General features: G+C 38.5%; 4 protein-coding genes across 5 annotated transcripts; 2 read left to right on the top strand and 2 right to left on the bottom strand.

Moving 5' to 3' along the window:
* Window positions 1-1,741: 1,741 nt before the first annotated feature.
* LOC131800208 (QRFP-like peptide receptor) lies at window positions 1,742-4,225 on the top strand. Its single transcript, XM_059117904.2, has one exon. It carries the CDS (start codon window positions 1,764-1,766, stop codon window positions 2,697-2,699), a length of 936 nt encoding a protein of 311 aa, XP_058973887.2. The 5' UTR covers window positions 1,742-1,763; the 3' UTR covers window positions 2,700-4,225.
* A 207-nt stretch (window positions 4,226-4,432) lies between these two features.
* On the bottom strand, window positions 4,433-6,583 carry LOC131800174 (CUB and sushi domain-containing protein 1-like). Its single transcript, XM_059117861.2, has 2 exons — window positions 6,015-6,583; window positions 4,433-5,577 (listed from the first exon to the last, which is right to left on the bottom strand). The coding sequence occupies exons 1-2, from the start codon at window positions 6,355-6,357 to the stop codon at window positions 4,754-4,756; spliced, it is 1,167 nt and encodes a 388-aa protein (XP_058973844.2). The 5' UTR covers window positions 6,358-6,583; the 3' UTR covers window positions 4,433-4,753.
* Window positions 6,584-8,137: 1,554 nt separating this feature from the next.
* On the bottom strand, window positions 8,138-11,559 carry LOC131800177 (uncharacterized). Its single transcript, XM_059117866.2, has 2 exons — window positions 11,014-11,559; window positions 8,138-9,730 (listed from the first exon to the last, which is right to left on the bottom strand). Exons 1-2 carry the CDS (start codon window positions 11,360-11,362, stop codon window positions 8,790-8,792), a joined length of 1,290 nt encoding a protein of 429 aa, XP_058973849.1. The 5' UTR covers window positions 11,363-11,559; the 3' UTR covers window positions 8,138-8,789.
* A 4,776-nt stretch (window positions 11,560-16,335) lies between these two features.
* Window positions 16,336-25,388, top strand: LOC131800179 (deleted in azoospermia-like). Of its 2 annotated transcripts, none has more exons than XM_059117873.2 (11): window positions 16,336-16,385; window positions 16,712-16,783; window positions 18,179-18,270; window positions 18,563-18,617; window positions 20,605-20,661; window positions 20,785-20,821; window positions 21,631-21,713; window positions 22,614-22,637; window positions 23,208-23,253; window positions 23,347-23,408; window positions 24,046-25,388. In XM_059117873.2, exons 1-11 carry the CDS (start codon window positions 16,383-16,385, stop codon window positions 24,112-24,114), a joined length of 600 nt encoding a protein of 199 aa, XP_058973856.1. In that variant the 5' UTR covers window positions 16,336-16,382; the 3' UTR covers window positions 24,115-25,388. The 2 variants fall into 2 exon arrangements, with proteins under 2 accessions (XP_058973856.1, XP_058973855.1); XM_059117872.2 differs by having other exon boundaries at window positions 23,205-23,253.
* The last annotated feature ends 1,738 nt before the right edge of the window (window positions 25,389-27,126 follow it).

The raw sequence follows: 27,126 nt of genomic DNA, 5'->3' as shown, positions 1-27,126 counted from the left end.
ACCACTTGCTGTTCCTTTTTTCGCGGGTAAATGGTCAGTTTTATTTAACCTCCTGTCCTGTATCCTCAAGTTTGAATCGCTCGGCGAATTTCCCCCCAAGGGATTGCCATGGCCTTGTCAGATATACTGAGGGGTCATATCAGGCTTATAATCCAGCCGTTTTTTATCAAAGTTTCGATTTACGAACTAGAAATGGGAACAGAAAACATACCACTAAAATCTTAAGAACTATACAAGTCATTTTCCTGTGCACGACAATTTTTGACCCTAGATAATAGATAATAATAAGATAATAGATTATTACTCTGTCCGCTGGTGTACCGCTGGCGCATGCGGGCGATTAGCCCGGCAATGAAACTGTTTTGTCGATGTCTTTTTTCGGGCGAGTGATCGAAGTCGTTTGCTTTTCATCAAAGCTTGCAGCAAATACTCGTTAATCAAAATATATGCTTCTTTTTTCATATACACAAAGACTTAATTCAAATGATGATTATTTAAAATTGCAACATTTGCACAAACCCGCAAATAGTTTTGACAAATCTAGGCCATGTTTTAACTCGTTAACACAGCATTAAAGGAGATGCGGTCCAAAGCAGTCCTGAAGGTGTAGTGGCGAGATAAGCTCGCTAAGAGGAACATCACCTCGAGGGAGGCGAAGAGATCTGCCAACAAAAGAGTCCAGCGGAGGTCCATAGTTGAGGTCCTGTGTTCCCCAGCAGGAGCGAAGATGTCCTCATCTAACTAACTAACTAACGGAAACATTATTATCAAACTGTAGGTTTAGTAAGGTGATATAAGGAATCTATATATATTAATCATAATGAACTGAGGTGAATTCAAGTTTGGCTTATATTTACTTGCACAAAGGTGAACATACACTTTGGGAAAAAGGAAGACTGGCCACCGGATAGTGTCAATTCGCGAGAAGGAAAAAAAAAATCCAAATTAAAACGTCACTGTTCGTTCTTTGACCAAGACATGGTCCTCAAACTTGGCTTTCTTTTTTCTTACATGTCAAATCAGCGAACCCAGTCTTGCGTGCATGCAGTTTTTTAATATAAAAACATTTTGTAAGTACTAACTTGAACAGGAACTCAGTGACGAAGGATAAGATTGAAACGATAATATTTTGAGCTAAGTGAAGTTATTGAATTCGATTGATTGGCAACCCTTGAAAGATACAATCAAAGAGGGTAGAGAGCGATTTAGATAAATTAAAGGCTTTATTGAATGAAAAAAAATCCACAACAGAACAAGCTAAGGATAGGTCTGCAAACACGGAAAATGCGGAAAACGGAAAAAGGTGTTCAAAGGTGTAAACTTTCCATTTCCGAACAAAGTAATAAACTTTATTGGTTCAGAATCGATTACAACTAGATCCGTCTTCTTTAAAATGTTAATTAAGTATATGAATCTTTTTTCCAATCAAACAAAAGATGTACCATTTAGATGTACCACAATAAATTTTGCCACTTTTCATTTGAAGGAAGAATTTTATCCGGTAGTCAATTAGTGTTTTCAAAAGTCAGTAATTAGAACAACTTCAAGAAAAGATAAAGTAAATAAAGCCTTTTCCTGACAAGGCAAAATGGATTTAATTTAAAGGAAGATCTCTGATATTACTGATTGCTTAGTTTTAATTCAAGTAGGAGCTTCATCCGGCAGTCACAGTGTTATATGTAAAGACAAATAATTGATATAACTATAACTAGTCGGGTATCATACCACAAAGTAGGAACCTCTCAGCTGCATGGTGCACTTCAATGCCAGATAGTTTCAACAAGCTACGAACGTTTACACCCATGTATAGAAACTTTACAAACCCGAGCGGTAAGCCCAAACTGGGCGACAAATGTTACGCCGATGTCTACACTGTCATCTGCGTTCTAAATATCGTGTGTTCGTTGACAGCATCTTTGGGGAATTTCTTAGTTCTCGGTGCAGTTTGGAAGACACGAATCTTACACAAGCCGACGAATTTGCTCGTCTCTGGACTCGCTGTGTCTGACTTGGGAGTCGGAGTTCTTATTCAGCCATTATTCACTTTGTTTTTGATTTTGGAAATGAGATCAGAGGAATTTATTCCAGATATGTGGAAGATCTTTAGATCCATACAAGCCGTTTTTCAGTCTGCGACTGTTCTGATTCTAACTTCGATCAGCGTAGACAGATTTCTCGCCCTTCAGCTGCATTTAAAGTACGTTTCCATGGTTACAATTAACAAGACAGCCACCTTACTGTGTTTTATATGGGTTACAAGCGCTTTCTGTGCGATGACGGTTTTCATCGACAATAATTTATATCGTAACTTTATAATCACGCTTATACTGTTGTGTCTCGTGATAAATTCTTCCATGCACTTCATGATCTATCGCATTTGTCACCGTCACCGAGTTCAGATTCAAGTTCAAATACGAGCACAAAACGGACTAGAAACTCTTAATATCAAACGCTACAGGAAATCTCTTATCACCATGATTTTCTTGTTTATTTTACTCATGGCGTGTTATCTTCCTTATATTTGTATGCGTGCTGCTGTGAACTTCATCCATTGGTCCTTACCGTTCAGGAGGTTTGTGATGAGGTGTACGCTCTTTTTGGTTTACTTGAATTCTTCGCTAAATCCGCTGGTGTATTGCTGGCGCATGAGAGAGATGCGTTCCGCTGTGAAGCAGTTTTGGAAATCTCTTCACCCGTGAGAGTGCTTTAAGTCACTCGCTGTCGCCGCAGCTGGTAGAATTAACTTTAAAAAATGACAATGGAAAATAGAAATAAAATTAGATGAATAAATACTCGGAGAACGTGAAAGCGCAGGAAGTTATGGCCCTGTCTACGTGGGTGAATGATAACACAGTGGTCAAACGTCTACGCATGTGCAAACGTTTTAATGACTTTGATTATAGGAACACAGTGGCAAAATGAGTGCGCATGCTTGTATCACACGAGAACATATATGCGTGTAAAGGGATGGGAGCGACAATATTTCCATAGTAACACTGTCGAGGCAAAATGGCGGCATTTTTAAAATTCCCATTCCTTGTTTTCATTTTGCGGGGATAAGCCCAAACCAAAACAGATAAGGTTGCAGTTTTCAGGAAAGTTTCTGTCGAACATCTTCCGTCATATATCTTACTCAACAAAAAAAGGTGTTGCGGGAACAGATAAGAATTTAGCGGCTCAAGTAGAGTATCCGTAATATTGTCATCGTCTCCTCTCAGGAAAAACTCCCTGGAGAAGAAGTTTGTTGTATCAGCAAAAACCTTGCGTCAGCTTTGTTCGCAAAGGAAAAGTGCTAGCCCTGAGCATGCGGAGCATGCGCACCCATTTTGCCGCTGTGTCAACAAGAGGAAGACTAGAGATGACTACACTGTCACGACCGGGTTGTTCTACACAAGCTGCAAATGACCACTCAAGCCAGTGGATCATGGTATTTTTAAACTTCAAAACAGAATGGTAAATTATCAGAATACTCTTGCTTAAATACGCTTTTTGTTCGAAAAATCTCGATTTTTCTTTTTCCTTACTTTTTTTTCCTTTCACAAAGTTACATGAACGTTAACTTTCCAATTTTCTTTCGCTAATTTTGCAAGAAAGTGGTCGTTTCTTATACTTACCTGTTTGCGCGAGAAATTAGCGTGCGGCCAGCCAGAGTTGATCCCCTCGCGCATGCCCGACGTTTGAACGCTGCGTTGTGTATGACTGCGTTGTGTTTGATAGAGTGGGAAAGTTGAAGAATGCGACGAGTATTTCCTCTGGCAGCGTGTGCCCGCGAGCAGGCCCTCATTAATTTTTAGCGCTGAGTAATGAGGCCTTGAGAAACGGAAGCCAGAAAGAGGTGTGTGAGTGATGTGGCACTACTAATGAGAGTATATGGTTCCAAGTCCCATGCAGGCCCCTCGTCAGCTTGCTCTCGCCAAAACCTTCAAACTTACTTGCAGGTGAAGGAATGCTTGTACCGCAGCGCTTATAATGAAGGTTTGCTTACAAGCTACGACAGTCTGGGTATGAAGCAACATGGATATGCGCACGTATAAACTGCGCGGCGTCCTATAACGAGAAATTTTTGTGCGCCGCGAACCTGGAATAATACCATAAGTCTATAGTAAATTATTTAGGGCATAGCTAGCATTTTTCTGAGAGGGGTCATTTTTAGCGCTACCTTACTCATCAGCAGGCTCGTATTCATGCACCAGCAAAGATTTAGACTCTTCCAATTCGCGCTTCTTAATTAATCCGAAGGCGGATGGGTGGGGGAAGGTCTTTAGGCATGTCAGGGGCCCGTTACTACGCCCCTGATAATTATGTTATTTTATGAACTCACACAAACACCTTGAGAAAGTGAAATAAATTGATCGAATGGTCACCGCTCCATTTGTTTTGTAAATCTCAGGCGTGACCTTACGGTAGCTAGCTCTAATGTGACGATCAGTAATGAATTTGCGTTGTTTATTGATGTCTCGCACAGAGATTCTTAAGAAAAGGTTGTAAGCAGATTTATGTGAGGCTTTTTTAACAAATACTCGGCCGAAGGTGAAAAATCAGACCTAGAAGCAAAACATTTAACTGCGCTTGGCGCCATTCTACAAATCTGAGTTTTGCTTTCAGATTTCAACTTCTCGCAGTTTCATATAAACTTATTCTTCTTTACGACACGACTTCCGATTGAAAAAAGGCTCCGGACCCTCGAAATTTTGCTAGCTTGGTTCTAATTACAGATAACTTGAAGTTTCCGGCGCAACTCGAATTCACTCCATCAGACAACATTCTGTAAGCTTTCACGAGAAGATGCACTCGATTCATCCTCTGTTGACGGAGAATGCTGTAATCCCCGTATGACAACCCGCTCCGTTACGAGGGGACTGTCAGTGTCTGTCATTAAGCCTCTTTCTTCTGAGGACGTTGCACCGCGTTGCGTCGATAATGGGGCCTGGGAAGTGCGTAAACTTGAGATCCAAGCAAAAAAGGCACCAAAGCTGCATGAGGGCCCCAGATACCGCTGGCCAACTTTACACGCCAACACGACGCCGATAATGAAAAATATGAGTGTAAACAGGATGAGGGCAACTGTGAAGGACGTATTCGACTCAGGTGCTGTTGTCAGTTCGAGCTTGGAATTCACGATTTCAGGACTCTCAGTGGGGTCTGGAGCGGGAACAATTCCTTCCGGAAACAAACCATTCACATTAAACCATATCGCTTTGAAGTAGGACTTAGCTGGGTTTGACGAGTAGAAGTTCACCGTTGTTTCATTTGTGACGGACCGAGAGAGGGATGGGGCGTGCTTGCCACTAAACCTACAAACAGATTTACTCTCCTCGCAGGGGCAATTCTCATTTTTGAAATCCCAAAATCGTACTTTTTCCAATGTCACAAAATCTTGAGTACAGTCCTCGGGTAAGGTGAAGTTTTCAAAAAGCAACTTGATGTAAAAGCCCGGATCCTGCGTTTTAAGTGTCCAACTACAATTCACAATCGCGTCAGATTGACTTTGCTGGAATATATCGCTAGTTAGGACTCCTGTAGCTCTTCCAGTGACGTCTATGGCCCTTGCACCACAGGGATCCTTCTGACAAAAGCCTAGAGAAAAATCACATCACAAGATAAAATTCAAAAAATTTCGATTTTATCTGCTACTCAGTCTTTCTTAAAATTGTAGTTGTAATTATTATTTTTCGGTCACCAGATTTATCGCAAGGAATCCTTAAGTCAGCTTAGAAGACAACTTTCTGAACAGCTGTACTGTTTAGTGCGCATAATTTACATATTATTTGCATGTTAAGTTATTGCTACGTGTTTTTGTCGAGGCTTTATTCATCTTTAAAACAATTAGCCCCAATAAGACATTTACCAAACACAAGATTCCGGTATTAAGACAACATATTTAACCAAGAGGTATTTTGACCTCCTACACCGTTAATCTGGGGAGCTTGATTAACTAGTAAACTTTTAATTCGTTGTCGACTGTAATGCAAATATTCTTACCACGAGTTACATTTAAAATCACAAACACTTACCATCCTCTGACTTGTTCTTAGCGTTTAAAGTCCAGTTTCCGTCTGCTTTACAGGTGTATGATTTCAGTTGACCATTCTGCAGTCGATATCCATTTTTGCATTCGAAAACAGCCTCTTCACCTGGAAGGAAAGTCGAGGAATCGTTCTCGACACTTTGCTTTCGCCTCTTTAAAATGGCGCCGGTGGGTTTCTTCAGTTCCTCTTCAGTACAAGTGTTGTTTTTGCTTGCTGAAGCCCGCTTGTGTCGCAACGTTATGCCTTGTCCGCGAGTTTCTAAGCTCTGTGTAGCGATGACAGCGGTTTGGAACGCAATTACAGCACAAAAGAAGAGATAGCAGTTCATCCTCTGCTCGGTTACCTGATCTCTCCGACAACACTAGTTCACGCTTGATCCGGTTTCCAATATTTAATACGCATGAGTACTTTTTCACAACCTTCTTTCACGTGCCTCCGTGAAAAAAAACATATAAATACAGACAAGTATCCGCTTATATCGGGGTAAACTGCCAAATACAATTTTTGATGTCTTCGTTCGTTAGCCGCGTTAAAATGAGCCTTCTCTCTCTTCTCTAGTGCGACAGGCAATATTATTAGGAATATTTTAAAATTTCTGTCATAAAATACTGCGTTACTCTTTGGACAAAAAAGTAACGCAATATTTTATTTTTTTGAGGGCCAAGGTTCGCGATTTCGGGAGATGGACGTATTTCGCGAAATCTATTTCTGATTTTTTTTTAAATTGCAAAATATTGAAAAATAGAATCAAGTATCAAAAGGTTTGAACAAGGGGAAAGACAGAAGTTGCTTTTTACTGGGACACCTGTGGTAGCCCAGTCATAAAATGCCTTTGTTTTTTTGTCGTCTTTTTTTTTTTTTTTTTCCTCCGCCACAAAATGGAAAAATTGCGCAATAGTACCCAGTGGTCATTGGGCCCTCAACACCATGACAACTAACTGTGATCCAATGAGGGTGAAGGTGTTCACATGCTGATCACGTGTTATCTTGATGATGATTGACGTTGTCATGCACGGACAGGTCCGGGTCACATGACGAACACGAGATTTTTGCTTAGAAAACTCTTCTGTCGGTAGATAGGGCATACACCTATTTCAAACATATGCCTATGTTTGAAATAGGTGTATGCCCTAAGCCAGACTTGAGCTCACTATTTCAGTAGTACGACACCCGTAGTGTCACTTCACTTGATTCCAAGGATCCAGTACCATCCAGGTATCCCAGTTACCCTGCTCACAGGGTCTAGTTACGTACAAAGCTGATCTGGAATAATTCACCTCTGGACGATGATTTCAATGAGTCGCTCAGTCAGGCGCTCCGCCCATTAGCGGTGGAGTAGCATTTTTAAGTCTTGTAGGAGGCAATCAGCCAGCGAAGCCACCGTGAAGCTTGTTCGGGAAAACAGTGAAACATTCACACAATCAGACAGTTAACCGTTTTAACTCCCATGAGTGACCAAGACAGAATTTCTCCTTACAGTATCAATACAATATAAACCAGGTAAGTGATGAGAATAAAGAAAAATATCAATGTAGGGATAATAAGTTGATCCAATACTAAATTCTCTGAACTAACATTATAAGAATTGTATGGTTGACAGTAAGGATAATTACAAATTTGATCTGGGAGTTAAAAGGTTAATGGTCCTTAAGTCAGGTCATTCAGTTATTGAGTCAGTCTGTAAGTCAGTCAATCAGTCAGTCTGTCAGTCAATCAGTCAGTCTGTCAGTCAGTCTGTCAGTCAATTAGTCAGTTATGAATAAAGGGGGTAGGTTTCTCAATAAACTGAACTGTGGCGCTGCGTCAGTGGGAAAGTATAACAAGGTAATTAAGTATTATCAACTGAGTTCATATCGTAAATCGGCTACCGTAAAGAGTTTCCAAGCTGACGTTTCGAACTTAAGCCCTTCGCTAGAGCGCCAGTCACATAGAAATTGACCACACATGCCAGTGTAGTTATGGAAATCAAGTTGATGCCGACCACATCAAAAGATAGAGGATAAACGACTTAAGGTTGTGCCTGGTTTCATCTTTACTTTGGATGAAAACAAAGGGAGATAATTTCCCAGTTGCTGATACTTCACACGCACACGAAAGAGGGAGAGGCGAAGAGTGAACTTGATTTTTATTCACTTTACCCTTAACTAAACACAAACCAATAAGCAGAGAGAACAAAAACAAAATGAACCGAAAAAAAGGTTTCAAAATCTTCGACTATGTTGATTGCTGTACTTTAGACAAGAAGTATCTCCTGGGGTCCGTAAATGTCTTTTTGTTGCCTCTAAATCTGGATAAGTTCAGCTCTAAACAGCTATAAGATGGCTGACAGAAATCACCGTAGTTATTCCTTTGGTTCCATACGCATAGTACAGAGTTGCCAAAACAACGCCTTTAATGCATCTAATTTGGGCTTTATATAAATTAATAAATCTGATGAATCGTTATCTTTCTCTCTTATATAACCATACAGTTGCAAGTGTACAATCTAGCATCCTGATTGTTGTATCAGAGTTTCTAAATAAAAATAGTATTCTTCTTTGATGAATAAAGATTACTCAGTAAAAGTGGTGACTTTGTCTCAATACCATGACCAAATAAATTGAATAGTTTCCTTAAAACGGATAAATTTGCGAGAATCTATTTATCTAGCCCCAAAAAATATTATAAACTGGCAACGTTTTCATGTAAGGAGGTAACACTGCCCTTACATCTTTACATCGATTACAGAAATTACATCGTAAAATGGAGATGAATGAATGCTCAAGCCACGCCCTCTCCGGCGCTCCCGTATCGAGTCCTAAGAGACGAGGAGCCTCTTGCATCAACAGGGACATTTCTCAGTGGCCCTATACGCGTACGTTCGTTTTGAACGCTCCCTTTGGTGGGCCTTGTTTCTCGTGATCCTTCCCTTCGTGGCGACAAGCGTGGGGATTGCAAACGCCGTCTGGCTGCAATCCAACTGCAGCAATAAGCAACGCTACAACGGGGTCCTAGAAAGTGCCGTCCCACTTTGCACGACAGAATTGCCAAAACAGCAAAAGCGATGATGGAGAAAATGACAACTGCGGCGATATAAGTTGCGTCTGTTGTGTCATCCTCAATGTTTTTAGGTTTTGGACCTAAGATTTTTAACTTATCTACCCAGTCTGAATCTTCCTCTGGAATAAGACTGTAGGGGAAATTCCCATTCACGTTGAACCATTTCGCTGAAAAAGTCGACGACTTTGAGTCCATGGAAACGTAGTTTACAATCATAAAGTTTTTGTCGGTATGCGCCAGAGGAGGAGCGCCAGTTCCATTACCAAAGGCGCACGAAACGTTAGTACTCTTCTTGCAACAGCCATGCGATGGATCCGTGCCGCTTAAAGTCGCATTTTCCAAGTAAACATAATTATCTTTGCAATTCCCATACATAACAAAGTCTGTAAACAGCAGCTTAATGTAAAAGTCTGGATCATCGGTCCACAAAGTTCTTCTGCAAGTCAGAGATCCCGTATAATTTTTAACATTAGTTTTAGGTGAAGTTATCTCGCCCACGGCTCGTCCCGTCAAGTTTACTAAGATTGGCCCACAGTTGGCTTCATCGCTTCCATCCGGGCAATCTACAATACAGTCACACTTCTTACAAATGGGGAGAGGTAGGCCGCCTGATGAACACTCGAAGGATTGGTTGCGACTACAGTTGTTAGGCAGACAATAACCTGATGAAAAAATGAATTGAAAAAAAATTAAAAAGCTTTTTTCAAAGAAGGGAATCAGCGAGTTGGGAAAGAGGAGGCCTGGAACATTGCTGTGAGGTTTAGATATAGCCTCATACCCAACCCTTTCACAATCAAATTCAGTTACAGTAACACGGTAGGGTTTGGGTACGAGATTAGTCTGGAAATCAGCACAATTTATGTCCATCTAATATAGGCTACGTTAGCTAAATGCTCTGCAAAAAAGCGAGAGGGGGGAGGGGGGAGGGGGAACGTGAAGAAACGATAGGGAATAGGAGGGGCTTGCACAGCCTCCTCGATCCCCTTCTAAAATACCATATATTTTTTAAGTCTTTGAGCCTTGATTTATTAGCTTTGCCAGTTTTTACATCAGAGACTCGAAATTACCGCTCTAAATCGTATGGTAGAGGCCGAAAGCGGACGATGGCGTCTGCTATCAGACGGTAGAATTCAAGAGTTCCAAATCGGACGGCATCGTCCGAAGTAAGACAAAAGCATTCGGAAAATTGGACGATATCGAAGAAAATAGGATCGAAGCGCTCGGAATCAGACGATAGCAAATGGAGAAATCAAAGTAAGGCGCCTGTCGACAATACTGTCTGCGATTAAATTTTATGCAACTAAACATTAAGAGACAGCTGTGACAGCTGTCTGCGTTGTACTCTACGATGGTGAACTATATACTTTCATTTCTTGAAAATAACGATAAAAATAACATTTTGGTTTCTCCTTGTCGACCTAGAAGATTCACCGTCTCCCAATCAATCGCCAAATAGTCATTTTAGCTTCGAATTTTTTTAAAGGAAATGTAAACACGCCAAAATCAGGCAAAAAAATATGCAAGCCGTGATCAACACACTAACCACTCAGATTTGAAATTATAACTTTAATGAAACTTACCATTCGAATATTTAGCTAAACTTGCTAAAGATTTCTCAGTGACAAAACAATTCTAATACTTCTAAACTGCTGTTGAAAAAATTGCCGATGCAGTGATGATTTCATTCTTGATTCTTTGGTTAGACCTTTTATCTTAGCTGTATGGAAGTGTTGTCGTGACGGAAAACATAGTATTCGCATTTCGGTATCATTTCAAGGATCAAATTTCTCTTATACAACAACTATGGAATTTATAAACTGTTCGTGTAAATTATTCCACATTTCCGTACAAAAATATAGGATAACTAAGGCTGAAGTTCGTCTCAACCGCTTGTGTGTAACAGATCGAAAGTAACATTGTAGTCAAGTTAAATAAACATACTTACCATGTGTTCCATCACCTAATCTAAAGTCATCCTTAATACTTGACGATCGAAGCAACCAACTACCATTCATCTGACAAGTCAATGTTTGTAGCCAACCAATCTGGCGAAATCCTTTCTTACAAACAAATACAGCCTTCTCTCCCGGTAAAAATACACTTTGATTCCGAGCACCAGGGCGCCATTTTAGTTCTGTATTATTCTGAAATGGTTTCGGTGGCCTGCAATCTATCGTTGATGTGACATGTGTAGATTTCTCTGAAGCCTCATTCGAGGGAAGTCTTTCTATTCCGCAAATCAAGCGACACGATGAATTTAAAAGTAAGCAAAGAAGAAGAAAAATGGCATCCATTTTCTTAACTTTTCGCTTTCAGATTTCCTTTTGGCGTGACACAGCTGTGATGGACCTAACAGTGAAGAGTTCTTACAGGTCTCGCGTATATCGGACCTTCCTTGAGAGGGTCTCGCGTGAATGCAACCGGAAGCGTGACGCACAAGAGTAAAATCGCACTTAAGCTCCTCGCATACTTTTCAATTGGCGGTCTCTTGAGGAACTAGCGTACTGAAAAGTTTGACCTAAATCCTTAGCAATGGGCATCGTCCATCTTCTATTTTTCCGAATCCATCGTCTGTGTTTTAGCACATGCCAAAAATCCTTTAAGTTTGAAGGTCCAAATATTATGCGTCAACCTCTTACCATTATGGCGTTTTTTCTACCGTGTCAAATCAAGGGCTTGTGGTATCCATTAAGCTGATCGGAACTTCGCGCATCGCATCAGACGAAGCGACATGCTTCATCTCAGCGGAAAAGTTTAGGAACAACCTCATTGTTACACTAGCGAATGACCACTGCAAAATCGGCTTAAATAATCAATCTAAGTATTGTTTCTCCTTTCTAAGTGTTTTTTATTTGTTTGCTTTTTGATTCGCCTCCTCAAAAACATGACTGGCTTTGTGCTGCAGGAGATGTCAATAAACTCAGAAAGATAAGGCTAATACATTCCCTTTAATGTTCCGTGGGTGAAAAAGTAGTAGAAAATCGGTAGTGGCAGCTCCTCGTGAGTCCGCAACATTTTGACCACTGTGATGACGATAATCGTTGCCGACAAGAGTGCAGACCACGCTAAACCACCAACGTCAAATAAAACAATCCTTTCAGTGCGTGACCATTGTGTGACATGTTGAAACAAGAAACTTTGTCTGTGCTCTTAACGACAACAACAAATCAGTGGCCGATCAGATTGCGACATTACTGTCAATTGTGGTAAAAATTATTTCCCCTCAAACTTGTGAAACAGAACATTTGAAAAATCATGGCCTGCAAACAGACTCTCATCCGTACCGCTCCACGTGCGACGAACAGCGAGGTCAGGAAAAGATTCGGCAAAAGCAGTACTTTTTGTATTGGACATTGCTGGACCCATACCGCGGGCTCTTGCAGGCTCACTTTGCTCGCCAGCCGAGCATCGTGGAAGCGGTACTCATAATGGCAGTGAGATCAGCTCAGTGCCATTGTTTTTTTAATGCTAAAATGAGGGCGTAAAGCCTCTTGTGGCTGTGGTCCAAGTCTCAAAAAACTTCTCTGTTTGAAGCCTGCTCGCAGACTAGAAAAGTCGCCGAGGAAAAGCTTAAAAGTGGCATATTGACTCCTTTGAGCTTCCTTTACGCTCCTGGCTTGAAAAATAAAAACCGAAATACATGCTGCATCTTTGAGGTATTCCACTATTAATACAGTGGATTACTACTATTATGATTACTGCTATTTCATTATAATTATTATAATCCATCGGACTGTATTTCCCACGCTCTGTTCAGGGTAGTTGGTGAAGCGGCCCGTTGAAGCTTTGTAAAGCTCAAACAAGCACCGCTTAATTTTAAACAATGGGCGGTATAAGACCGGACCCTTTGCAGCACCTTCCGCTAAAACACTCGGAACTGCACACTTCTGTGAAGCGACGCGGTACCTATGGAATACCGAGTAACTTTCAATGCATTTAGTTTTCTGAAAATTCCGGCGTCTCGCTCGTATACCAAACTCTGAAACTATTTCTAAAGTCTGTTAGGGTTTTCTTTAGGCCCAACACGTGGGGGACGACACTTTCATTTGGCGTTTTATTTTTAAGGCTAATTTTCATCGGAATAGTAATTTGCGGATTCGACGCAGGCACGAACAAGTAAGATAGGAAACTGGATCTTCCTTTGTTCTTTCCACAGTATGTGACGGCCGAGGAGTCAATAAACAACATACCCAAATATTTCCGGGAAAACTCTACCAGCTCTAACGCTTCCCAATGGATTTCCTTTCTAGGAATTTCTGTGCATGACATCTACCCTTATTTCAGTTTTGCTGCGGGTTCGCAATTTCCTACAAGAGATTTTTAAAAATGGGTTATCGATTCCTAATGGTTCACTGTTCGTTCTTAGGACTATTTTAGGAGACAGGGAAGACCTTGGCATTTGGCCACATAGGTCGTGTTAAACGTTTGAAGAAACGCGAATTTTTAATTTAAAATCTGGATTTTGGGGGTTTCGAGACATTTGGAGTTACACTATGAGAGTTCCAATTGGAACATTTCGCATTCCATCCCTTATCCCATAGCCAGATATCAAATGTAATGTGAATTTTAGAATTAAGACCTAGCATATAAAATCGAGAAAATAGGATGATGATTCGTCTTACGGTGATTATTCGACGAAATGTGATCAATCCTACATTGAACGGAAATACATCATTACCTTGTTAATCGGGTAGTCTGATCGTCCGAGTGCGGATAATCTTGACAGGACTGCGGTCGACGACAAGGAAAGACTCTTGACAATCTAGCCGGATCTCATCAATAGAGGAAATATCCTCTTTCACATTAATTAGGACTGGATCAGGTCAACGCAACCAAGTGGACGGTATAATGCAAGAGGGACTCAAAAAAACGGATGGGGATGGTCAAATAGTTGACAGGAAGAAGCAGGAAATTTTTCCTATCACCGTATGTGTTTTCGACCAGAGACGTCGGTTTTGGTGATGAACTGGTACGACTGAGGAATTGAGAGGCGTCGATTTCATTTATCGCAAAATTTGAACGATGAAAAGTGCTAAAACTGCGCCCACTTGCGCGTGCCAGAAAAGGAGCAAAAAGCTTCTTAATGCTGAGAATATTTTCTACTTTCTCCTCACAGAATTACCCCTGAATCACTCATTAAAATCACGAGAATAAAGGACATGATTACCTGTAAAGGACACTCTTGATTGTTACACAAATTCTCCTTGTCAGCTCTTAAAGAAATGTACGGAAACATTATGGAGAATATGTATACTGATGTCAGGGTGGAAAGGGTTAAAATTCTGTGTGGTAATGGCGAAAGAGCTAAGTTCTCTTATAAGCCACGCGTTGAGGAAATCCAGCCAGAACAATTTTTAGATCGCGACAGACCTCATTGACCTATTTCAAGTCTTGGTCTTAAGGTACCGAAGAAAAGGCCTTCGTGCGTCTTAGTGAAATCGAAGTCAGAACGCCCCAGGCTAGACCAAAGTTAACTGGCTCGCGCTAAAATTAATCACAGCTTTCGTGCAGATAGTAAAAAATGTCTTACGCCCCTTTTTGGGGTCATCAAGCCTGTCACGAGAGATCTTTATTGTTATTTCTTGTGAATAGTAGACATAAATTTCCGTTGCGTGAGGCATTAGCAAGGGAAAGCAGCTGCCCGAAGCAATTTTGAAAATTTCTCCCCAGCACTGTGTTATGTCAAAGATTATCAGAGTTTAATCTTGCAAGAAGATAAGATCATCAGTGTTTGTTTAAGGAGACCAAAAAGGTAGAAGTGTTGTGTGGAATAGCCGCCCCGAAAGGCGATCTTGATAACAAGATAGTCATGAACTGCAAGACGACACAAGTGAGAATGTATTGTTCGAACGATGCTACCGATTGTATTTTATTTAATTAATTTTTTTCTCTCAAACATCTACGGACGGTTGAATTGTTTGTGATAACGAGATGAAGTTCGGATTTCCTAGAAAATGCTATAAAATGTAGAGAGCGGGGGCTTAGCGTTTTAAAACGGTTATGAACTCTCTAAGTTTTCATCAACTTCGCAGTAGCTACAAGTTAATAGCCCTTCTTACGCTTAGAGCAGCGGCGACCGGAAATACTGCGTCTTCCTTCTTAAGCGAGCAATTTCGGCGCATCGTTCATGCCATATTTGTCAGTCGGAGAATAAATAAAGAAAACAAAGTTCTTCTTCGTGAATCGTGAGTAGAAAGTGATACATTTCAACTAGTTAGACGCTATTGTCATGATTAAGCTGCTCTCAAAAAACTTAATTTTTCCTGTTCGTACTTGTGAAATAAAACTCCTGAGGGGATTCATTTGCGGATCAATGGTGTTTGCTACAAACAGCCGCAGTTTGCGGTTGAGTTCACTTCTTTTCTGAAATAGCCTTCTACTTATTTCTCAATGAAGCTTCTCCGCCCAGTAAACATTCAAATTTGGCCGGAAGAATTCAATGTCACACCTCTGGCGTGGGAAAAATAATACCCCAAGACAACTATTTCATTTGATAGTCTTGATAGATGGGATAGTAAATCTTTGTTTACAGTTCCTTAACGCGCTTGATAGACTGGAGTGAAAATGTCAATTCATTCAAAAGCTTTCAAAACAAAGCATCCCACAATATTTTATAAAAAAAAAAAAGTGTCCCCTTTTTGCACCTATCTTTAGCATTTCGGGTCCAGAATTTGACCTTAAGATGACACGTTTCCTTAAGCAATTATTTTAATATGATGAATGATATAAACATCGTATCCTTGACATGGTAGAATCTCGATAATTAACTTATCATTTTTTTTCTTACGCCGTTTATTCTGGTCAATGTTTTGGTTTTTGCTGTCAAATTAGTAAAGCGGTCTATTTAATCTATAGAAGCTGTGATTTGGCGATAGTTGCACGTCTTGAAAGTAACAGCTTCAAGCCGTCATCACTGATTTATCAAATCGAAACCATGTGCTCACTTTCCAGTAAAACCACCCACTTTGAAACTCCAGCACTCGTACTTCCGTTTAAAAGATGGTCGTATTCTTCCTGGAAAAAAGAAAAAAACTGGTGTGGTGAGAACTGCTTACTATTTAGCTCACACCTTTGTTTGTCCAATTTTGAATCGTATTGTTCGATCGGTCGAGCTGTTTGGTCCGCTGGGAAAATGTCAATTGTTGTTGACTTTGTCCCCGTGTTTTCGTAACATGCGTGAAATTAGGTAATTAATGACGTGTACCCCGGCTGGGGTATATAATGACTTTGACATTTGCGGCAATATCATTTCCCACGTGCACTTGCAGAACAGTGGAGTACGATACCTCTCCTTCGTTCAACTCCTATTCAGCAATGGTAAGAACACAATATCTTGTACAACCTTTGAATATCTCAACATTTCTACTGAGAATCTGCGGTTAAAAATCTGCATGTAGGAGGTTTTTCAGATTGGAGTTAAAACGCCCTTCTTGCATACAGTAATTACTCAAATCCATTCATTGGCAATTCATATTTTGTTGCAAGTTCAGAAAATTCTGTTTTTGATCAACTGCCGTTTTTCTTTAAGCTTTTAGGTTAATTGAAAAGATCGGCCAAAAATCGAAACTAAATAGTGGAATTATAACAGTTTGTTACATAATTGTGCGTGAATAACCCGCAGATTCTCTGATATTGTCTTCCAGGAGAATTCTTCGACCTATCTCTTCGGAAAACGTTTCCGCAACCGATTGTTTGTCGGAGGATTACCAGTGAATGTAAGCTGTTTTTCTTACTGATTTTATCCTCTAACAACACTGATCCTAAATGAGTGTTTTTAAAAAATTATTGGGGAAGATTAAGTTCATTTGATCAATCATTCTACGGGTGTTTACCGTGTAGTCCAAATAAACCGCGGGAAGACCCCTTGAGTTAGAAAAACAATTGTGTTTCCACACTATTGTAGAGTAGATCGACCTTTTAAAAGTTACTCAGAGTCCTGTCACGATTAAGCCTATTTTCAGTCATATTGCTTCACCGACGGTGTTTTCTACAAACGCGCAAATGCAACGATTATTTTGCGAACGTGACTCGCTTGGTATGGTTATCCGGCCACAATAGCCTGTTATTTGTTTTTCTCGTTTTACGCCATGAACTTTTGATATTAAGGAAATTACGACTGTAAAGGAGAGGAAAAAAAAATTAAGAGGGAAAATATTAGTGCAAGTTTGTGTATAGTAGCGGAATTTGTCAATGTGTTTGTTTAATTTTCAACAATCCACATTAAAATGTGGAGTGTGCAATTTTTCTCGATTTATCTTATAGAAAGCTTTGGAGTTTTTATCTTCAGCTTTATCTCTTTTGTGTCACGACTGAATTTTGATCCGTGTTTCAATTAAATCGTCAATTTCTATGTTTTACAGCGTTAAACTTCCGAGTTTTCCAGCGAGCTCGGTACAGCCAGACACCAGCATGTTATATTTGTTCGCCTTATTGAATTAATTATTCAATTGGGAGGCGCGCGAATTTTAACACGCTTGTTTTTAATTAATCATTCTGATCTGGCGGAAATCTCGGTTTATGTGGATAGTTATTGTTTTCAGTAGTAAAGATGGGTTTTTGAGAGTGCAGTTTCTTTTTTTTTTTTTTTTTTTTTTTTTTAAGGTCTGGCTTAATTTTTTTTAAACTGTCCATAACTAAGCTTGTAAAAGCGTTTGGGTGTCAGCTCCCAGAGATGGGGGGGGAGGGGTAGGGGTGGGGCAAAATCTTATTAACATCAGAGTATTTAATTTGATAAAACTCTGACAGTGAGGGTTCTCAGTAACAATAAACCTGATACTACACCTGGGATGATGCCCATTTTAATGTACTGTATGGGTCGCACTTCTTAATCGCTTTTAACCTAGGCAACAAGCTGCTTAACTAAACACGATAACGTGTTTTTTCTTTTAAATTGGTTACAAAAGGCAGGTAAGTCTGCTAAATTAACCCTACTCAAATTTGTGGTAATTTGTGATGTACACAGAGATTGTGCTGCTTTTTATGGCAAACTTAATCAACTGATTGGCCTGCTTTTATATATGAAGGTCAAATAACTTGGTTCTTCCTAAGGCATGGTTTGGTGTTGTGTAATCATCACATTTAATTAATATTTTTGTGATGTTATTTTGCAGACTACTGCTCATGAATTGGCCAATTATTTTTCCAATTTTGGACATGTCATAGAGACCAAAATTATCTTTGATGAAAACAATGTTTCCAAAGGGTGAGTTTTTTATTGCTTGGTTCAATTGTAAGAAATCTGTTTTTTATTAAATATGCACAATGAGAACAAAAGTTTTAAATCTTGTTTGTGAGAGTTTTTTGGGTTAATTGTGAACTGTTCTTACATCTCTGGATGCACCAAGGAAAAGTGAAATTTTCATAGAGGACCTTGGCTTTCAAGCCCTTAGTCTAATAATGAATTACAGGGTTGTGAAATATTTTCAGAACAGATCATAAATTCTTTTGATGCATGATGGTAATGGTCAAATTTGTTCTTCCTTATTGCCTGACAGATATGGATTTGTCACTTTTGCCTCAGAAAAAGATGTTCATAATGTTACAGAGATGGTAAGATATTTTAGAGTGATTGTTTCCAAAGACAGCAAGAATGTGCGTGCCTAGCTAGCCAGAGGTGGAGCTAGAAAACCCTCGTTTCAAACCAGTTTGTTTTGAAGAGCAATTTCTCATGTCTGGTTTTTAACATTTGCCTTCTTGTGTATACATTTTTGAAGAAGATATAGCTTTTAATCAATGTGATTAATGAGAATGCAAGACATTTCATATGAATACCTGTTTATTGGCTTAAATCTTCAATTGTGGTGGTAGATGTGTTTGTTTCAATTCTTCACAAGGATGGGAATATTTTTGGGACACCTTTGTAAATGTTCAGGAATATAATATGAAAAGGTCCTTATTTATTGTGTCTGACTCAGTTTAAGTTGGTCAGGTGCTAAGCAGAGAAAATTGAATCTTAATGAAAGGAACTTTTTTTCAACCACAATGACCTTTGACCAGCTGGCGCCCATTGTGTCGAAGTCAGGACAGTGTAAATTTCCCAAACTCCAGTGCTAAAGAGCTGTCCCAAACCAAAAGTTATTTCTGAGTAATACTTATTTAGAACCTAAACCACAACATAATGCTATTTGGGATGTGACCTGCAAAGCTTGACTCACGCAATGTTTAATTTGACCAAATTACCTGAAACTCACTTAAACCAAAAGTTATTTCTGAATCATTGTTTGAAATATTTTGAAATTCAACCGTAGCATGGTTATTATTTATGACATAAAGTGCACAGCATCTGCACGCAATGCTATAGGAAACCACAAAGAGAAAGATGACGCTTGCACGACCTATTGGTTGACATAGGCCATTCTGGATAAAACTGTCCAGCCCTGCACTCACTCTTCACTGGTGCATTTTCCAAGATCATGAATACCTGTTGTTGTCTGAAGCTGAGAAGGGAAAAAGAAACAAGATAATATTGTCACATTTTGCACTGCATTTGTAGTTCCATACTGTACCTGCAAGACTTGAATAAGAAACTATTGTTTTGTAATGGTTACGTAATCGTCCAGCTCATCCCTTTTTATATGAATTTATTTGCAACCTGTTTAGATTTAAGCCTTGCATAACAATGCTTTGAGAGATGGGGGTCATGATTGAATTAAAAAAAAAACAATTAAAAAAAAAACTCTTTGACTGAGTTTGGTCAAGGTAGACAAGATTATGTGGGTCTGACATGACACATGGACCTTACTGTGTCTGGTTCATGCCTCTACAACCTCAAGCCAATTATTTTCCCATTCCACCTCCCACCTAATCAATGAGCACATCCATTGTGCAAAGTTAGAGGAAAAAGACTGAAAAAGAATTAATTCCTAACAAAAGGAAGTCAAACTGTTCTGATACTTTGCATGGACTCTCTATTTATCTTGGTTATGCTTTGTGCCCTGGCTTATGCTTTTTAAATCCATCACATTAAGTATGTAAATCATGCAAAGTTAGAGGAAAAGGCTGAAAAATAATCAGTTGCTGACAACCTAACAAAAGGAAGTCAAATTGTTTTGCTTTTTCAACCTTAAAACCTTTCAAAACCTAGAAGTGATTAATATGTAACTTCTCTCTTTGATATTTGTACATTATCCAGCAAACAGGTGATGAGAATACTCAAATAGATCAGGTAGAAGTTTATATTGATCCAACACCAAATTCTCGTATCTAATTTACAAGGAAATGTGTAATAACCTGTGGGGAGAATTAACAATCAGATATTGGAAGTTAGAGTTGACTCCCATGAGTGACAAGGGCAGTATTCTCCTCGCGTGAAATAATCAAAATCAAGCAGACAAGTCATGTGAACAAAGAAAAATATCAATTACGTAAATGTTAGTTGACCCAATAACAGATTCTCAAAACAAACATTATAAAACTTCTGTGGTAGATAGTAAGGAGATTCATCTATGAGATCTTGTGAGTGAAAAGGTTAAATGGAAGAGAGGACGGAGGCTACTTTTTTAAATTTTAAAAGCAATTGATTACTTCTGTTTTGCAGGGAACTTTATTTTTTCGTAATAAAAAGCTCAATTTAGGACCTGCTGTGAAGAAACAGGTAAGCTTTGAGTTGAACATGAGCACTGTTTACATATCACAGTTTAAGTGCTAAAAGAGCAAAAAAAAAAAAAATCAGAACCCAAACTGATGTCATTTCACTTTTAATTTATTTTTTTTCCAGGGACCAATGTCTCCCGAATCACCTGAACTTGTGGTGGGTAAGTGGAATATGATGAGAATTGTTCTACTTGTGAGTGTTTCATTGCAGATTATTCTTTCCGATTCAAATTCTTTGGGTTTATAAAAGTTTCTCAGTGATTTTTTGGCCTCTCTCATAAATAACAGTTGTATAGTGGTGTGTATTAACCTTTCAACTCCTGTGGGTGACCAAGACAGAATTTGTCCTTTCTATATCATTCTATACAATATCATGCAGACAAGTGACGAGAATAAAGAAAAATGTCAATTATGAGTCATTTGGCAGACAGAAAGGAGAATTACTAATGAGATCTTGAGATTTTAGGGGTTGAACATGGGGCAGTGAGAGGAGGAAAATGATAACCTAATACAAGTAACCAAAAGGCCAAAGTAAACACAAGCAAATTGCTTGAAATATGGCAAATATGAAAGTCTAATAGTGGTGATTTGGTTTAACAGGGCAATGTAGTATCGTCAACTGAGTTGATAACATGAATTGATAACATAAACTGAAACATCAGCTTTTAATCTCTGCAGTGGCAAATTTACACTATCAACTGAGTTGATAACACTAAACTACCCTGCTATACTTTCCTATCAATGTAGCACCACAGTTTCTTTAGGAACTTAACCCTTAACTTATTGGTGATTTGGTTTAGCTTTGCATCTCTTTGGCTGGGAGGGGAGCATGATTTCTCCTTACCAGTTACTTTTTGGGAGTTAAAAAAAAAACAAATGAATGCAATTCTATTTGACTTTGGTTAATAAATCTAAAGAAACTGTGATAGTTCTAGATCTCTGAATGAAGATTTTTATTTTTCTTTTCTAGTCAGCACACAAATGAAAGGAGACTATTACTACCCAGTTCCATCATATACATACTCTGATGGTCAGTTGTCCCCAGCACCACAGGTAAGGATTTTAAAACTTACTGGAAAACTTGGCTTATGCCACAGCCTATCACAGTTTCAGTCTCATAAAGTGTAACAAGGAGGTCACTACTTCTAGCCAATTGGGATGCCAGTCCATCATAGGGTTACTTCCCTTTCTCTCTCCTCCCCCCCCCCCCTCCCCCCAGCAGTTCCTCAGCATTTGTTCAGTATTCCCTGACAGTTGCTCTACACTGATTAACAATCCTGGCTTCTTGGCTAGAGAAAGACACTGTGATAGTGCAGGGTGTAATGGCTAAGAACCATACAATAACCTGACTTGAGGCTTGTTTCTCAAATGTCCCTTATTCATTATTATGAGCCTGATGCCAAATTTAAAACCAAATTTTTAATATCAAAATTTAAAGAATAGGTACAATTTGTTCCATGAGCCAATGGTTCAGTTGTATTATTTGAAAACTTTAAATTTGAAAAACCCCATCTTGAATCAAAATGGAACAGTTTTACAGGCCCATTTAGTTACTGGGACCTCAGAGAAGCAAGCCCCTTGAGTGTTTAGCAATGTCCTGGTAACTAACTAGGATATTCAAGCTTGTCAGGTAGAGGTTGGTCTCCTGATCTAACACCAAATTCTTGTAGAAAGTTAAAAGGAAATTGCAGCTTGAGGGGAGAATTAATGATCTCATCTTGATAGTTAAGGGTTAAGCCATACCTCTCGGCTCTGAGTCCAACACAACTGGCCATTGGGCTGTTTTATCTCGCAGTATAATGAAATAATAGCTACTGGTTCATAATTCTTCAAAAGCTGAACATGGGAGAGTTATGTGGTGGTTTTTCTTTTTTAATGTTATGATACCCTTGGGCTTGTGACACTGTTTTTACAAAATTTTCTGACATTTTATACTTCTGTAATTTCTTTCAGTATACATATCAACACCCATGTCAGGTGAGGACTTGTACTGCTTAAGGCCGTGGAGCTAATTTGTAAATAATTGATGAGTCATATTTGTTAATATTGTAAAATAATTCTAGAGATATACACTCTCTTATTGGTTGAAAAGTATGCCATATCTTGCAAAAATTAAAAAAAAAATAACCTTTACAAGGTGACTAATAACACTGAAAACACTGACTTGAAAACAAAAGGTGCATGATAATTAAGTAATTGGATTTCATGGAAAAAGCTCCGAGCAAGTACTCGTGATAGCTAAAGACTCCTTTCAAATTGTCTTGTAAAATGTTGTGACACAGAGAATTTAAGATGTTGCATTAAAAGTCACTTAGAACTTTATTCCATATGTCCTTTGGTTACTCTAATACAAGGCAATTTTTTGCCTCTCACACAACCATTATTGCTAAATAACGTCTTGGACTTTGTCTTCGGGATAGGTTTGACAATATCTACCCACTATTCATTGAAAAATTCCTAAATATGCTAACTTTGTACTAAGGAGATTGTTCAGGTGACTGTAAATGTTAAATTCTGTTTGATAATTTTCCTCTATTTTGTCAGCAGGTTTCCTATCCACTCCCTCAACCTGGGGGATATATGTATGTTTATGGTAAGTTTTGTTGTGTGTTTCATGCATTGCTTACATTTTTCAATTCAATTGAGTTCTCCTCTATACATTTTGGTCGGTTTTGTTTTTCTACAGAAGAGCAGCCCCCACTGATGTTCTACCAGCAACAAATACCTAATGTGCAGAACAATCCGCAAGTAGGTACTCAGTTTGATTTCAATCTCATAAGTGCAATAGAAGAGATTTCGAGTTGCTTTGCTGCCAAAGAGTGAGATGTTTGACTGTATAGCCATCAATTGTGATGCCACTTGTGAAAATATGAAGTATCTAAGGTGTGTATTTCTTTACTCTGAGCATGTGTGTAGAGAGTGCATGGTTCCTGTGGCACATGAATTTTCCCAGTTGGAAAATATTCAAAGAAAGCACAAGGTGTAAATTATACCTTGAAATATAATTAATTTTACTTGTACTGAACTTAAGCAGCAGTTTGCTATCTCAAAATCAACAGTTAGAATAAAAAAACTTGATGCTTTACACCCAAACATCAGTATGCAAACTCTCAATACTGTGCTCTATACATTTCCTGGGGTGCTGACAAGGAGAATTTGTTAAGCAATAAAGCCCCTCTTTAGTTGGTGATCATTTCCTTTATTCTTGTGACCTAAATGTGTGATTCAGAGATGATATTGTGAGAGAAATTAGGTACTAATCACTTTTAGGGGTTAAAGGGTTAAGTGCTAAGAGCATAAGATTGTAAAATTATAAGTTCAGGGAAAAGTCAAGGGATCTTAAAATCCTATGATCATGGCAATCATATGTTTTTGTTCATTTCAGGCTCCGTGTCCTCCACAAAAAATCAACAAGAGGCTACCTCCAAGGATGAGACGTTCTCGAGAAAACTAAATTGAGCTACCTTCTGCATCAGACAGCTTTCCCAGTGCACATCATCATGCACATCCTGAGCAAATATTCCCTTGAAAAACTTTGAGTAGACCCTGCTATGTTGCAGGCTTGGATTCAAACCAAGATCTTGGTAACGAGTGTATCATTTAAACAACATCAAATCAGATTAATTTGATTCTTAACTTGCACATGATACAGATATTTTTACAGCTCTTAGACAGCTTTAAATTTGTGGGGTAATTTTTATATACTTTAATCTTCCTGAGTGGAAGGGATAATTTAGGAAAGGGTTTGAAGGGGGTTTGAGAACTGAAAGGTACCAGCCATCTCGTAGCATTCATACATCATACTGACGAAAACTTTTATTGACATGATACTTCATTAGAAACTTTTATGCTGTAGAAATTTCATTATGTTTATGAAGATCTAAATGCTCTCTCTGCTTTGCTTGCTTTTAATATGTTTCACTGTCAGCCAGTGTTGGTTCCATCAAACCCCAGACCAAATACTGCATCAGAACCTTTTCTGCTGCTGCTTTAGAAATTTCATTTTGTATGAATATTTTTGACGGGAAGTTACTAATGATTGTAGACTTAAACAGACTTTTACAAGAGCTTTACCTTTTTCTGAAAAAGAAAGCAGAACTGACAGCTTTGGTTAGTAAAAAGGCTCAAGTTTGACTTTCCATTGTTTACAACATCTTTTATACGTTTAAATATATTATTATCTATTTTTGTGTACACTGACAACATAAGATGTAATTTTTTATTGATGTGTACATGTTGTAATCGTATTTTAAAATATTTATTTTTTTTAAATATATGGTAAGACAAATCTGAAAAAGGGAGTTTTTGCATGAAAGCTAAATTCCATGTCCAGCAGAGGAACCTTTGAAACTAGCTTCAAATTTTACCTGATTGTATTATTTAACTCTTGTAATTGAAAGCACAGCATGGCATGAAATAATGACTATTGATTTTAACAAGCACCACAATATTTGTGTATATGTATCTTTGATAATTAAATCTCTTAATTGAAAGCGCAGCATGGCATGAAATAATGACGATTGATTTCAATCAAGTATCACAATATTTGTGTATGTATCTTTGATAATATCCAAGTGATGTATTTTGCGACACAAACACTTTAATTTGAAGAAATGAATCAGTTGATCATTTATTAAAAGTGTCGTTAAAATGATCCTGGTGCATCTCTGTTCTTTATATTGAATATATACATTTCTTTACAGTTTACATACCCTGATTTCTCTCTTGTTTTGCTTCTCAACTCTACCACCTTTGATTTCTTTTTACATTATCACACGTTAAGTCAAATATTAAGTTTACAAAAATGTAATGGAGAAAGTGACCAACAAAGGAAGCTCGTGATTGTTAAACAAAATCTCCTTGTCAGCATCTAAGGAAGTGTTCAGAGAATGGTATGGAGTGTTAGGTTAATCATTAAATTGCAGTTGAAAATGATCCTGATGTATTTCTGTTTCATGATTGAACAAAGTGCATGAATTTGCTACCCTTGACTTCCCTTTTTTTTTTTTTTTTTTTTCTTCTAACATTTGCACCCTAAGAGCTATTGGCATCAAATTTCTCTGTTCTGTATCACACCCAAGTCAAACAGTAAGGTTGCAAGAATAAAGGAAACAATCACCAACCTAACTCTTAACAACATAACATCAGTATGCATATTCTCCATACTGCTTCCTTAGGTGATGACAGGGAGAATTTGTTTAACAATCAAGAGCTTCTTTAGTTGGTGATCATTTCTGTAATTCTTGTAACCTTAATGAGTGATTCAGGGATGAGAATGAAAGGAGAACTTAGATGCCATTCACTCTTGGGGGTTAAAAAAGCTCTCGATTGTTAAACAAATTCTCCTCGTCAGCATTTAAGAAAATGTCAAGAGAACAGTCAGGAGGATAAGTATATTAATCTTAAATGATAAGGGTTTAAGATAATTTTGTTTAGAATATTATCCCCGTCTACTTTTCATGACCCCAGGTGAATACGTGCACTGATTGGCTAGTTTGAATGCGAATATCAATCATTTTTCACCGTAAAAACAGCTTGAGGAGCAAATAGACGTTAAAATTTCCATTTATAACCAGCTTCACTATGTTGACGTAAATAAGCAAATCCTCAAGTGTGGTATATTCCTAAAAGATTACCGGTACTCACCTCATCGTTGGCTAAAACGCTGGTTAAATAATATTGTCCATTCTCTAGTCACCAGATCCTATCGAGCAGAGTAAAGCTCCCGGCTCAACGATATAATTTACTCCCAATGCTTTGAATTTCTTTGTTTCTGTCGTGTAAGGCCCGAAAAACTTGAATCCAAATCGATATATGATTAAGGAAATTCCTCAGAAAAAAAGTCATCAAACAAATCAACTACCCATGTTTGTTTCGAAAAGATGGGTCACCGTTCTTGTTTCAAAGATATGACAGACCAAATTTACCCTATTTATGCTTGTACTGACACTAATCACGTCCGTCATTTCACCGCAAGTCATCGGTTCATGGTACATTTTGTAGTAGCTGGGAGCAAGGGTTTTCCCCTTCCATTATTTTTTTTTTAATTTCCCCAATTTAAAGGGGATAATTTATATAACAAAATTATGCAATAAAAAATATCGGTCACTGTGCTCGTTCAAAAGCTGAAAATCGTCGTACTTTTTACCTGGTCAATTGAGTAATTTTTATGCGCAGCACAGGATGTGCAGTGCAATACTGAGGAATCACCTTAACTAGTGAAGTCAAACCTAGGTGTACTGACAAGAAATTTCATTTATTTACTGGAATGCTATTTCGTGGTTTCCTACGCTTATCTCGTGTTCTCCCAACCTCCCGCGTGTTTACATCAGGCTATGTAAACACGGAAACCATTTTACATTTCTTCAACAATAACTGGATAGTGCGAATGATACGATATCCTTTAGGACACCAATTTAGCGACTGATAATTTGAAATTTATTCGTTAACTCTTTGGCCTGTTAAG

Source organism: Pocillopora verrucosa, chromosome 1 (genome assembly GCF_036669915.1).
Source record: "Pocillopora verrucosa isolate sample1 chromosome 1, ASM3666991v2, whole genome shotgun sequence".
NCBI classification, from domain to species: Eukaryota; Metazoa; Cnidaria; class Anthozoa; order Scleractinia; family Pocilloporidae; genus Pocillopora; species Pocillopora verrucosa.
The sequence above is the reverse complement of the archived record's forward strand: the minus strand, read 5'-3'. Positions and strand labels throughout refer to the sequence as shown.